Consider the following 13,501-nt stretch of genomic DNA (forward strand, 5'->3'; position numbering starts at 1 on the left):
CAGAAGATGTAGGTACATTTGACCAATATTCATGTATCCATTTTTCAGTTAGCATGGTCATGTTTCCTTTCACGTGAGAAATATTAACCAAAGCATAATTTTCCCTTGCTTATCTCCTTCAAAATACTGCAAGCTACAGAGCTATATAAATAATGACTGTATTGGCATGAATCCATACCTTATTATTGACTTCAATTGGAGGTGCAATTCACTCCTTTTGACGAGTAGGTTTGGTCCTCATTTCCAGAGCAAATGTGCAACAGTTCTACACAAACATATTTAACTGTCTGTTTTCATTACATCATCAGCTACCTTTGTTACATCACAAAGCCAGCTGGCTAAATCTGGCACATTTACAGAAATACAGTAGATTGTCCCTGTCAAATACATTTGATAAAAAATAAATGTCCAAATCAAACAGTGGTTTAAAAAGTCCTCAATCAATCAGTTACAAACAGTATGACTCAAGTAAATGTGAAAGTTGCCCAGTAAAATACTACTTGGGAAGTATTTGGTTTGAAATATTCTCAAGTATCAAAAGTAAAAATAATTTAAAAAATTAAGCAAAGCAGACATCACCATTGTATTGCTTTTTTTGAATGTAAGAATAGCCAGGGGCACACTCCAACACTTAGACATAATTGATAAACTAAGCATATGTGTTTATTGAGTCTGCCAGATCAGAGGTTCTCTTGATAAGTGTGTAAATTGGACCATTTTCCTGTCATACAAAGCATTCAAAATGTACTTTTGTGTATCAGGGAAAGTGGATGGAGTCAAAAGTACATTTTTGTCCTTTATGAATGTACTGAAGTGCTTAATTTCTAAAGCCCAATAAAATGTATTTTGTATAAGTCATTTTTATTGAAACTGTAGATATCTATCTATCCTGGCAATATCTATCCTCTACAAAAATCAAAATTGCTATAAACTTCAAATACTGTAACTTCTAATAACTTCAAGGACAATCATAAATACAAGGCAGTTTGAAGAAATGTTAAAGGGAAATTTCTAAATGTTTCAACTTCATATTCATCATCTCCAGCACCACCCCAACATCAGCATATGTGAAAAACGGGCATTTCTATGTTTTGTAGTAAAAAAGAAAGAGGAAGATAAGTGTTTTCTATGACATCATCAACCAATTAGTAGGCAATGCCTACTCATAATTGGTTAAAAATCACACGATGCACACTGATGATGTCATTAGAATCTAGAGCTGAGCATTTAACCAACATTTTTGTTATTTTTCGGTTTTTACACAACTAATTGACTGACGTCGGCTCAATTACTTGAATTCCATATAGTTAATTTTTTTCTTATTCTGTGAGCTCGATGCTCAGTTTCTGTAGAGATAAATCAGATCAAGCACAAACTATGCTATGTAGTAGGGAGTTGTAGTTCCAACAGGCCAATATTCTACATAGTTTAGCACAGAAAATATGGCAATTAATTCCCATAATCCATTGCACACCCACTTGCTTGTCCACTCTGTGTGGAGCAGATACGGAAACCTCATTGACTGAGACGGAGAGACGAGAGAATGCATGAGAGAGATAAAAAGCAGTTGCGTTGCGAGGATTCTCTACCTGGAAATACATGATCTAAGTGATTGACAGTTGGTGTTCAGCGGTCATAAAAGTAGGTCTTATTTAATTTGAAGAACTACTAAAATAGTGATTTTGTCAGACAGGATAAGCAGCAGCTCTATAGAGATGAGTTGATGACTTGGAATGAAATAATAAAGTCATCAAATAAATATTTTATATGAGAAAGTAAATGATGGTTGATAAGTCATAAACAGTAATGGACAGTCACTACCATCATGGGACTTTTATTCATTGTTTTATTATGTGTTGTTACAGCATTCAACACACATAATCCATAGTGCATTCAATGTCTAAAAAACCAACCTCAAAAAGCACTAATTTCTCAGCACTATTGGAAACAGTTACATCCCTCTATATTTTTTTTACTACAAAGCACGGAAATGTGTAATTTTCACATATGGTGATGCTGGAGATGAATATGAAGTTGTTAAATTTCCCTTTAAGAACATACCTCATGGCCCCCTTGGGCAGGTAGCTTCCACTGCCCTTAGTCAGGTAAATCTCCTTGAACTTAAGTTGTGATTCCTGCTCTTCTTCCTCTTCCTGCTCCATACAGTTGGAGGAAGGGTAGGGAGTCGGGATGCGAAAGCTATTGTAAAGCTTTCGACTGCCTGGCCTCTTAGGTACACCAGCCTCAGTAAATCTCACGCGGGACTTGGTGTTAGTCTTATCGTCTAACAGACTGGTGAGTGACGCTGTGAGAGATCTCTGTGACAATGGAGAGGAGGCAGCATCTTGGATGCCCAGTAGTTCGTAAAGACCTGGGATGATGATCTGCATCAGCTTGTCCGATAAAAACTGGACAATCCTCAGACACAAGCCGGCAAGCTGTTGTTTTGTCAGCTGTATTCCAGAAACAGAAGAAGTGTTTTAAAATGTTGCATAGTGCATCTTTCAAAAGCTTATGAACAAGGTTAAACATTAGGCAGAGTTTTCATGGTAATCTGATTAAATTGTCAGTAACATGATCTTACCGGGTCAAACATGCCCTCACGAATCCCCCTCCATTGCCTGAAAACAATATTGTTATAAATGTTGTCATATCAGGATGCGTGGCAGAATTGTTTTTATTTAATTATTTGCCTGATCGTGAAGTTATACTTGCTTTGTGTCAGTTGTTTTGGCAAAATTGCAATGTGACAACTTTTCTAGCAATGAATTTTTTTTCCCGTTTGATCAGTTTCTAATTTGATCTTATTTCCTTGAAGGTGTGATAGTACCAAAGAAAACAGAACATACTTCTCAGTTAGGTTTTGAAGGAAGTCCATAAGTGTCAGATGTTCCACATTGTTGAGCTTCCCCTCTTCTGTGGTTTCCATCACTGAGGTTGCTCTGCTCCTGGTAGAATTGCTCTGCTCCTGGTAGAAATGTAATTATATTGCAAATAATCAAACTTAATATACAACAATTATCATACTGAAATTATTATTAACTGTTAAAGAGTGGAGGAGCATTGGCAACGTTGGGCCAATTAAACAACTGCAACACAACAGAGATGGTTGTGGTACGTCAACATTGCCAATGATAGCATCACTATAACATTTTATTGGATTAATGTTGTAATATGAAATGACAAGGTCAACTTACCATCTCATTGACAGCTTCAGAGGTCAGGTGGTCATCCATCACATAGACAGGCAGGTCTAGAGACTGGGACAAGGCTCTATGGTCATAACCAGGAGAGAATGGAAACAACATCAGAGCAGGTCCCCATGGCAGAATCTAACCACTGTCTTCATGTCAAAGACTCACTTAGTAGTTAATACATGGCCACAAATAATGAGCGGTTCAAATAGATTGGCTGGGGACTTGACCCTACAAATGACTCCATGAATGACGCCTGACCTGCCCCATAACAAGTTCTCTCTTATTAGTCTCTCTCTCTTAATCTCCACACAAATATTTAACTGGACAGAGTGTAAGTGGCCTTACCTGACTCTCTCAGTGTCAGAAACATCATAGTCTTGTTGTTCTATGTCCTCCAGGGACATCTCAGCTACAGCAGACGGGGCAAAGCCCGGGATGATCTCTCAAACTGAAAATAATGACTGTTTATGTGAACTGAACCATTTACAGTGGCTTGCGTTTTCCCTATTTTGTTGCCTTATAACCTGGAATTAAAATAGATTTTTGCACTGTCAACTGTGGGACCGTAGGTATGTGCCTTTCCAATAGATGTCCAATCAATTGAATTTACCACAGGTGGACTCCAATCATGTTGTAGAAATACCTCAAGGATGATCAAGGGAAACAGGATGCACCGGTGCTCAATTTCGAGTCTCATAGCAAAGGGTTTGAATACTTATGTAAATAAGGTATTTCTGTTTTTAAATTGCAAAAATGTCTAAACTGTTTTTGCTTTGTCATTATAGGATATTGTGTGTAGATTGATGAGGAAAATGTTGTATGTTAATCCATTTTAGAATAAGGCTGTAATGTAAAAAATGAAATGTGTAAAAAGTCAAGGGGTCTGAATACTTTCCAAATGCACTGAAGCAGTCTATAAGATATATCTTATTACAGTTTAGGCCTACCTTGTTATTTTCTTCCATCTGGCAATATCATATTAATTGATTAAATCTATTTAGTTTGTTTTGTTGCTAGTATTTTTATTAATCGTTTGAAAATACAAGTATTATCTACTTTCTGAAGGACAGCCAAGTTGATAGGCAACATAGAACCTACAGACAATTATGACATCATTGGAACACATGCACGTGTCACAAACACCTTTAGCCCAAAAAAGCAGTGTAGCAGTGCTGCCCAAGCTGGGGGCGATACACTTTTATTAGGCTTTTATTCAGATTCACAAACAATGCTCTACTTGAAGTCAATGAGTAAACATGTAGCAACATGGCTGAGCTTTAACATTAAGTAGAAGTTGACACTAACCATATGTATAATCCTAAAATGCTTGCCCTAAATACCAGTCTAGAACCCAGGTATGTCTCCTGCTATTTATAGTATCTTTCAAGTACATCTTATTACAGTTTAGGCCTATCTTATTATTTTCTTCCATCTAGCAATATCATTTTAAGGGCAAATACACACACATATGTTGTAGGCCAATGAACTCCATAGTTTTAATCAGAGTTTATAATAAGGAAGGGGAATTCTGTAACAGTTTATGACATCAAAGGTATGGCAGCTATGGAGAATCATTTTCAAAACAATGTCCAAAACGGGAAATCATTGGATGTGATTCATTCGATTCCATGCAATTTCATCTTTGAGGACTGACATGGAAGCAACCATTACACAACCCTGAACTCAATAACCTCACCCCAGTTTCAGAAGAGATATCAAACCATATCTTGTCATTCTGTATTACATCCATCAGCCTGGACAGTGATGGATGGCTATATGGAGCATCCTTGTCCATCATGTTCAGTGTGTTAGTGCTCTCACCACAGCGAGGCAGCAGAGTACCAGTTGAGGTAGGTGCAGGCAGAGCGTAGTAATTAAAGGCAGTGGTAGCCTATCCATCCCCATATCAACACCTGCAGCATCTCATGACACGCGCTCACACTCCCCCATTTACCACAACTTCCAAACTAACTGGACCATAAACAATGTGTAACTTCGTGGCCATTCCAAGTCAGGATCACACCTAATAACAAATAGCTAAAGAGGATAAACCACAAATAAATTCATGTTTCCTAAAACAATGTGTAACTTCGTGGCCATTCCAAGTCAGGATCACACCTATTACCAAATAGCTAGAGGATAAACCACAAATAAATTCATGTTTTGTAGGGGGGAGTTGACGATTATGTGGTGGTTGTTTCACTATCGATGATGAAATTGCATTAAATCAAAAGAGTCAGACCCATTGATTTACTGTTCGTAAGGACAGAGTGCCACTAGTAATATTGAACATTAAGTCGAAATGTAGCTAGGGGAGTTCAAGATCCAAGATCACATTTTCTTTCTATGGATTAGCCCATCTGTCAAGTGTTGGTTGTCCAGTAAAAAACTCAAACTTTGAATTAAGATTATCAATCAGATTCTGTGATCAATGTGAATCTGTGAACAGTCTTGTGAATCTTTACTAGAGTCCCCATTAGCTAACGCTATAACGTTAGCTAATCTTCCTGTGGTCCAACACCAATTGATAAGACATTACAAACAATTACAAATGAAGACTTTACAAACATTTAACAAGTAGACAATACAGACAATTAAAATACCTGACATTCAACATTCAGTTGATGCTTTGTAGGTGATGCAATAGCTGTAAACTATAGAGCTCGTGGCCAAGGTGAGTTAAGCGGCTAGAGTGGTTTCCTGTATGCCCATGCTGCACATAGCCCACCCCAATGCACTAGTTAGCCTAGTAAACAAGCCTATACACCGCGGGTAAATTGCCACTATTCACTGTTACAGTGGTCAGAGATCACAGCCAGAAGCCTACCACTACCAACGGGCACCAACTGTTCAGTATTGTTGTCAAATGTATGGACATCGTCTGTGACTTTTTTTTTTTTAATTATCAAGTAGGCCCAACACCGCTTCGGAAGATGTAGGTACATTTGACCAATATTCATGTATGCATTTTTCAGTTAGCATGGTCATGTTTCCTTTCACGTGAGAAATATTAACCAGATTTTCCCTTGCTTATCTCCTTCAAAATACTGCAAGCTACAGAGCTATATAAATAATGACTGTATTGGCATGATTCCATACCTTATTATTGACTTCAATTGGAGGTGCAATTCACTCCTTTTGACGAGTAGGTTTGGTCCTCATTTCCAGAGCAAATGTGCAACAGTTCTACACACACATATTTAACTGTCTGTTTTCATTACATCATCAGCTACCTTTGTTACATCACAAAGCCAGCTGGCTAAATCTGGCACATTTACAGAAATACAGTAGATTGTCCCTGTCAAATACATTTGATAAAAAATAAATGTCCAAATCAAACAGTGGTGGAAAAAGTCCTCAATCAGTCAGTTACAAACAGTATGACTCAAGTAAATGTGAAAGTTGCCCAGTAAAATACTAATTGGGAAGTATTTGGTTTGAAATATTCTCAAGTATCAAAAGTAAAAATAATTTTACAAATTAAGCAAAGCAGACAACACTATTGTATTGCTTTTTTTGAATGTAAGAATAGCCAGGGGCACACTCCAACACTTAGACATAATTTATAAACTAAGCATTTGTGTTTATTGAGTCTGCCAGATCAGAGGTTCTCTTGATAAGTGTGTGAATTGGACCAATTTCCTGTCATACAAAGCATTCAAAATGTACTTTTGTGTATCAGGGAAAGTGGATGGAGTCAAAAGTACATTTTTGTCCTTTATGAATGTACTGAAGTTGTCAAAAATATAAATACTTAAAGTACAGATACCCCCAAAACGATTTAAATCATTTTTACTTCAGTACTTTGCACCACTGAAAACAAACCTTTTCTAATGTCTCTATATCACTGGCTTGCAGGGTTTTCACCATTGACCCTTCATGTAATGGTATCGAAGTTCAAGATCCATCTTGGCTTAATGTAGGTAACAAGTATTGAAGGTGTATAACTTCAACTTTTGTTAGTCAACGTTCACGTTCGTAATGATAGTTTATTACACTTGTCTGAGCAGTCAAACTGGTATGAAAAATATCCCATTCATAATAGAAAAGACAATGTTCAGAATACCTGGAGTGACAATTGATGGAAAGGGTTTAAAGCATTACAAAAGTTTGATTAAAAACGGAATATTTATTCACCCACAATTTATTCTTGGCGCACTCTTTCAACTTGAAAATTAAGTTATGTTCAAGGATATTTAGATTTGTGTGGCTTAAAAATAAGAGTACAAACTCAGATATTGCATCATCTGTGAAGCTGTTGGGGCGGTATGCAAATTGAAGTGGATATATAGGGTTTCTGGGATGATGGTGTTGATGTGAGCCTTGACCAGCCTTTCAAAGGCTATGGGGTAATAGTAATTTAGGCAGGTTACCTTCACTTTCTTGGGCACAGGGACTATGGTGGTCTGTTTGAAACATGTAGGTATTACAGAGGTTGAAAATGTCAGTGAAGACTAATGCTAGTCTACCAACATCAAATAAATGCTGATTACAGACATATTTATGCAAAAAAACAGGGGGTAAATTAATTTAGATACAGTCACAAGCTCCAATCTGAATGGCAGCAGGGAGAATATGATGTGGACACCAAGGAACTTAATTCTCAATCCGCTCCAATACAGCCCTGTTGATGTGAATGGGGGAGTGTTCTGCCCTCCTTTTCCTGTAGTCCACGATCATCTCCTTTGTTTTGCTCATGTTGAGGGAGAGGATGTTGTTCTGGCACCACACTGCCAGGTCTCTGACCTCCTCCCTATAGGCTGTCTCATCATTGTCGGTGATCAGGCCCACCCCTGTTGTGTCGTCAGCAAACTGAATGATGGTGTTGGAGTCATGCTGGCCATGCAGGAGGGTACTATGCACACACCCCTGAGGGGCCCCCATGTTGAGGATCAGTGTGGCAGATGTGGTGTTGCCTACCTTTACCACCTGGGGGAGGCCGTTCAGGAAGTCCAGGATCCAGTTGCAGAGGGAGGTGTTCAGTTCCAGGGTCCTTAGCTTAGTGATGAGCTTTGTGGGCACTGTGGTGTTGAATGCTGAGCTGTAGTCAATATACAGCATTCTCACATAGGTGTTCCTTTTGACCAGGTGGAAAAGGGCAGTATAGATCACGATTGATATTGCATCATCTGTGAAGCTGTTGGGGCGGTATGCAAATTGAAGTGGATATATAGGGTTTCTGGGATGATGGTGTTGATGTGAGCCTTGACCAGCCTTTCAAAGGCTATGGGGTAATAGTAATTTAGGCAGGTTACCTTCACTTTCTTGGGCACAGGGACTATGGTGGTCTGTTTGAAACATGTAGGTATTACAGAGGTTGAAAATGTCAGTGAAGACACTTGCCAGTTGGTCCGCGCATGCTCGGAGCACACGTCCTGGTAATCCATCTGACCCCTTGTGAATGTTGACCTTTTTAAAGGTTTTGCTCTCATTGGCTACGGAGAGTGTTATCACAGTTGTACCGAACAGCTGATGCTCTCATGCATGCCTCAGTGTTGCTTGCCTTGAAGCGAGCATAAAAGGCACCTAGCCCGTCTGGCAGACTTGTGTCACTGGGCAGCTTGCGGCTGGGTTTCCCTTTGTTGTCCGTAATAGTTTGCAAGCCTTGCCACATCCAACGAGCATCAGAACCGGTGTAGTAGGATTCAATCTTAGTCCTGTATTTACGCTTTGTGTTACGCTCGTCGTCGGAATGAGGAGGCCAAGGTGCAGCGTGTTAAGTGTACATCTTACTTTATTAGATGAACACCAAAAAAACAACAAAATATAAACAAACATAATGTTCATAAGTATGCCCAGGTATCCCCAATCAGAGACAACGATAGATAGCTGTCTCTGATTGGGAACCATACCAGTCCAAACAAAGAAATAGATCACCTAGATTGCCCACCCTAGTCACACCCTGACCTAACCAACCACTTTGCCTATTTGATGGTTAGTCTGAGGGCATAGCAGGATTTCATATAAGTGTCTGGATTAGTGTCCCGCTCATTGAAAGAAGCAGCTCTAGCCTTTAGCGCGGTGTGGATGTTGCCTGTAATCCATGGCTTCTGTCGGGGATATGTACATACGGTCACTGTGGGCACGACGTTGTCAATCCACTTATTGATGTAGCCTGTGACTGAGGTGGTATACTCCTCAATGCATGTGGATGAATCGCAGAACATATTACAGTCTGTGCTAGCAAAACAGTCAACATATGACAACAAATGACTGCAATCTCATTTAATGAGGAAAATTATCTTGGGTTGGAGAAGCTTCTAGTGATGGCTCTATACATTCTGGTGAAAAGGGAGGGTTTGCGACTTTTCTCTTCAGGTGGGAAGGAATATGCGATGTCATTTCCCTCTGGAGCAAAGGAGCCATGCGAATGTGTCCTCGACTCTGCAAAGAAAGACCATCCAGTATGTCATGGGTAACAATTCAGAGCAGAGTGCAATGTCTTTCCAAATGAATTAGTTGAACGCTAAAGTAATAATATCTTAGTCTTGAATGAGCAGCAGCAGGGCTTACCTGTAAAGTACACAGTAGGGGAAGTGTTCTGAGGCTGGTACTCCATAGACTTTTGAGGACAGTGGTCCTTTCTAACTTTCTTGGAACCCTATTTGGTGGGAAAATGCACATTAAAACAAACTGTTATATATCTTAAAGTACAGTATATCAACTGGAAAAAGGCAACACAATGCTAAAATACTGAATTATATAAACAAATAATATCTCATACATTCAAAAGCAGTGTTATTCATGAAAAATCTGTACTTGTACTATACCTTTATGTTAAAGCATATCTTGCTGAACATGGTTTTCTTGCTTTTCTTGGACTCGAAGATGGGGATCTGCTCTCCAGTACTGCTGGTGCTATCCCTTACCAAATCCAACATCCCTACAATGTCACTGGTGGCCATGCTGGTACCGGACTCAAAAGAACATTTGGCATTGGCTTTGGTGATCATTTGATGACTTGAGCCAACTGATAAGGCATCCATCATTTTGTTGACCATGACCTTCGTGAGCTGATTCATTGTGTCACTATCCTCTGGCTTGCTCTGATTGAGCTGGATAGGAAATACCATGCAAGTAGAGGTGCTTGGTTCATTCTGGACTGAAACATCAATGTTTATATTTTCATTCTCATCTAACCACTGTTTTAGGAAGCCCTTCACTGTCTCTTCAGCAAATATCTGGAGAAGCTGGGAGGAGAGCTTCCTGGATATGGCACATTGTTCCGTTCCCCATTTCATCCTTGACAGAATGGAGTCTGAAGCACTTCTGACTGCTGCCAATGTTAAGACCTGTGGAGTGCTGTGGCTGTCCTGAAGGGCTATCACTTTATCCACAAATTCATGACTGAAAATGTGGATGGTCCCAGTGGAAATTATTTTTCTCAATTTCCTAATAGCAGATCGGAGGTCGTCAGGATGAGAAGCACCCTGTCCATCTTCCTGTGTGTTCTCAACACTTTCCACCATTTCGTCCACTACCACCCCAGCAGCTTGCCTGACTTTGTCCACAAAGGATGGGGGAAATAAGTTCTCTGTGTGAAACAAGTCCTGAATGATTATGTTTCTTACAATGGGAAAGTCACTCTGAGCAGATAATTCAGTGGGGATGGGAGTACCGGGCAAGGTGATGTCCCATTCTGACTGCTTTGATTTTGAAGTAGGTGTTAGAGAGATGGAGGAGCGTGAAGAAGAGGTATTTCTTGTATTTTGGCTGGCAGCACTCCTACAACGGATCGTGCCAATATCCTCCAGCATGGATCCTGAAAGCTTAGTGGTTTTAGGTAGTAATTTGTGCGGAATGTGCACACAGGCATCGTTTCCACCAGGTGTAAAACTGCTCTGGTTGACCTCAAGATGGCAGAGACTTGCTCTTTGTGAAGCAGGACTACTTTGATATGTAAATATTTGGATTGAACCAAGTGTTGTGTCTGACATTTGAAGATCTTTTCTGAGAAACTCTGTAATCTTACTTTGCAGACTATAGTAGATGTTACGAGCAACAGACCAGATTCTTTTCTCAGAAACCTGTCCAGTGGTGAGCAGGGAGGTTCCAGATACCATGTCAGATGATTGGGTGGTCTGGGTGATCTCCTGCAGATCTTTCACTATGGTTTGTATAATATCAGTAGATGTGGTGGATGTAGATACAGACTGGAGGTACTTATCTGTTGTACCTTCCTCCACAATGTTAAATGATCTAGAGAGGACCTCACTCACTCCTTTCTCAGCTTTGGTTTGGAACTCATGACTAGAAAGTTTTTGGAGGCTCTTTGTTGAAAGACTGTGGGAAGATGCAATGCCTTTGGAGGCAGCCGTGCTGCAATCTAGACTTGCTGGAGAGGTTCGCTCAGTAGAACCTTGGAGACGTTCAAACATGTCTTCACATGGTGTTGGGGACCTTGACAAGGAGATGTCCTTCAGCTGAGACAGAACACCACCTACCAATATGTTGACCTCAAGGGACATATCAGATATTTTCTTTCCTACTGTGGAGAAGCAAGGTGCATTTGATGTCTGATCCTCGCATGAGGTCAAGATTGTTGAAATGACCTGTTTGGTACTATTGTTCATTAGACCCTCGTCTGTTTCAATCCAGAGAAGTTTTGAACTCTCGCTGACACCCATGTGTAGAGTCACTTCCTGGTTCAAACTGGGCAAGTGAGGCACACTCTTACTAGCTTGCGTCAAGTTCTGGCTTGCCAAACCAAGGTACTCCTTAGTCACAAGATGTCCAGAGTCCTCTGTGGGTGTATGGCTAGACATTCTTCTCTGCACGTCTGACCTCCGCCGGTGAATGGTGAAGCCCTTTAATGTCTTCTTAATATTTTTATATAAACTAGTGGTAGCAGACCAGATCCTGCTCTGTAGCTTTTGTGCATTTTCCTGGAGGTCAGGTTCTCTCTCCTCTACTTCTGCAGGTTGCGCTGAGCTCTGCAGGTCTTCCACAAATGTGTCAATGATGCCAAAGGCAGCAGAATCCGCACAAATATCCTTTGACAAGGTTCTCTGGTTTTGAACGGAACAAGACCTGGATGCTACAGAATAAGCAGGCTGTGCACTAGTTAAGCTACTGGTGGACTTTTTAACTAGGAACTCCCTCACTGCTTGAGTGGTGTCTGTCTTGAATTCCTCACTTGAGAGTTTTTTCATGCAATCTAACAGACTGGTCAAAGAAGCTGTGGCCTTACTTCTGCTGTCCTCAATTTGACAGGGGAACTCATATACTATTGGTGATGAGGCCCTGGAATGGGAGATATCCCCAAGCTGAGCCAGAACGCCCTCTACAAATTGTTGTCTCTCAATAGAGAAGTCTGATCCTTTTTCTCCAACAGTGTACAGGGGGTCCTCCTTTGACATCTCAGTGTTGTACAAGACCAGAAGCTCTGAGATGACTTCTTTGGTGCAAGTTGTCAGAAGGAGCTTGCTTTCTTCTGACTCAGTTTGTGCCCAAAGAAGTTTTGAGCACTCACTTAGGCCTCTTTGTAAAGTAACTTCACCAGTGGACTCTGGCAACTGAGGCTCACTCTTACTGGGCCTATATTTCATGTCTAAGCAAGGAAGTGGAACTGTCTCCTTAAACTCAGCATTTGTGATGTTGTCATCAGATGTGGAAATGCTCTTTAGGGCAAATCTCTGAAGCTTGCCGAAATAATCTTTCAAGTTGTTTTGGATGCTGTGGTAAATGTGAACAGCAGCAGACCAGGCACTCTTCTGTTGGGGACTCTCTTCAGATTCAGCCAAGGACTTTATATCTGATACGAAAGTCTTAACAACTACTGACGCTGCTGAGCCCACTGGGTGAATTGACTCTGTCTTTACAATTCCAGACAATGTTTGACCTGATACAGCACCTGTTAACTCAGACTGAACGACTGAACTAGGAAAGCTCAAACTACTGACTTTTTTGGCAAGAACTCCACTCACTGTTTGTATTGCTGATGTTTGAAATTCCCGGCTGGAGAGTTTTTGGATGCTCTTAGATGTAAGCGTGCAGGAGGAACCAGATTCACCAATATTGTAGCTGCTCTCGTATTTCCTTATCAGGGCATTAAGATCATCAATGAAGCCAACATGCGATGCCAAAAACGTGATCTTGTCCTTCAGATCTTTCAGCAAATTCTGTTCGTTCTCGTCAACAAAAGCCATCATTGTGTCAGAGATCATGGTCATGACTTGCCCTGTTAGACTCTTGCTCTCTTGGTCAACTTTTTCAAGTTTAGCAGCCAGCACTCTCACCATGCTCTCAGTCACCTTGGTCTGCGAGTCTCCCCTTACCGGTGTCACTTGAGAGGTTTGGCTAGC

General features: G+C 40.5%; 1 protein-coding gene across 1 annotated transcript; it reads right to left on the reverse strand.

Moving 5' to 3' along the window:
* Positions 1-1,961: 1,961 nt before the first annotated feature.
* LOC116361838 (uncharacterized) lies at positions 1,962-5,963 on the reverse strand. Its single transcript, XM_031816132.1, has 6 exons — positions 5,801-5,963; positions 3,543-3,645; positions 3,198-3,273; positions 2,850-2,968; positions 2,585-2,621; positions 1,962-2,453 (listed from the first exon to the last, which is right to left on the reverse strand). Exons 2-6 carry the CDS (start codon positions 3,599-3,601, stop codon positions 1,962-1,964), a joined length of 783 nt encoding a protein of 260 aa, XP_031671992.1. The 5' UTR covers positions 3,602-3,645; positions 5,801-5,963.
* Between the last annotated feature and the right edge of the window lie 7,538 nt (positions 5,964-13,501).

The sequence above is a fragment of the Oncorhynchus kisutch genome, unplaced genomic scaffold (assembly GCF_002021735.2).
Source record: "Oncorhynchus kisutch isolate 150728-3 unplaced genomic scaffold, Okis_V2 scaffold748, whole genome shotgun sequence".
NCBI classification, from domain to species: Eukaryota; Metazoa; Chordata; class Actinopteri; order Salmoniformes; family Salmonidae; genus Oncorhynchus; species Oncorhynchus kisutch.

Bases quoted from the DNA above. Each gene is read 5' to 3' on its own strand.
- LOC116361838 (XM_031816132.1), bottom strand. From the start codon at position 3,601: ATGTCCCTGGAGGACATAGAACAACAAGACTATGATGTTTCTGACACT. The intron at 2,622-2,849 runs GTATGTTCTGTT...TATTGTTTTCAG, and splicing joins CTTCAAAACCTAACTGAGAA to GCAATGGAGGGGGATTCGTG. The intron at 2,454-2,584 runs GTAAGATCATGT...TCTGGAATACAG, and splicing joins GTGAGGGCATGTTTGACCCG to CTGACAAAACAACAGCTTGC.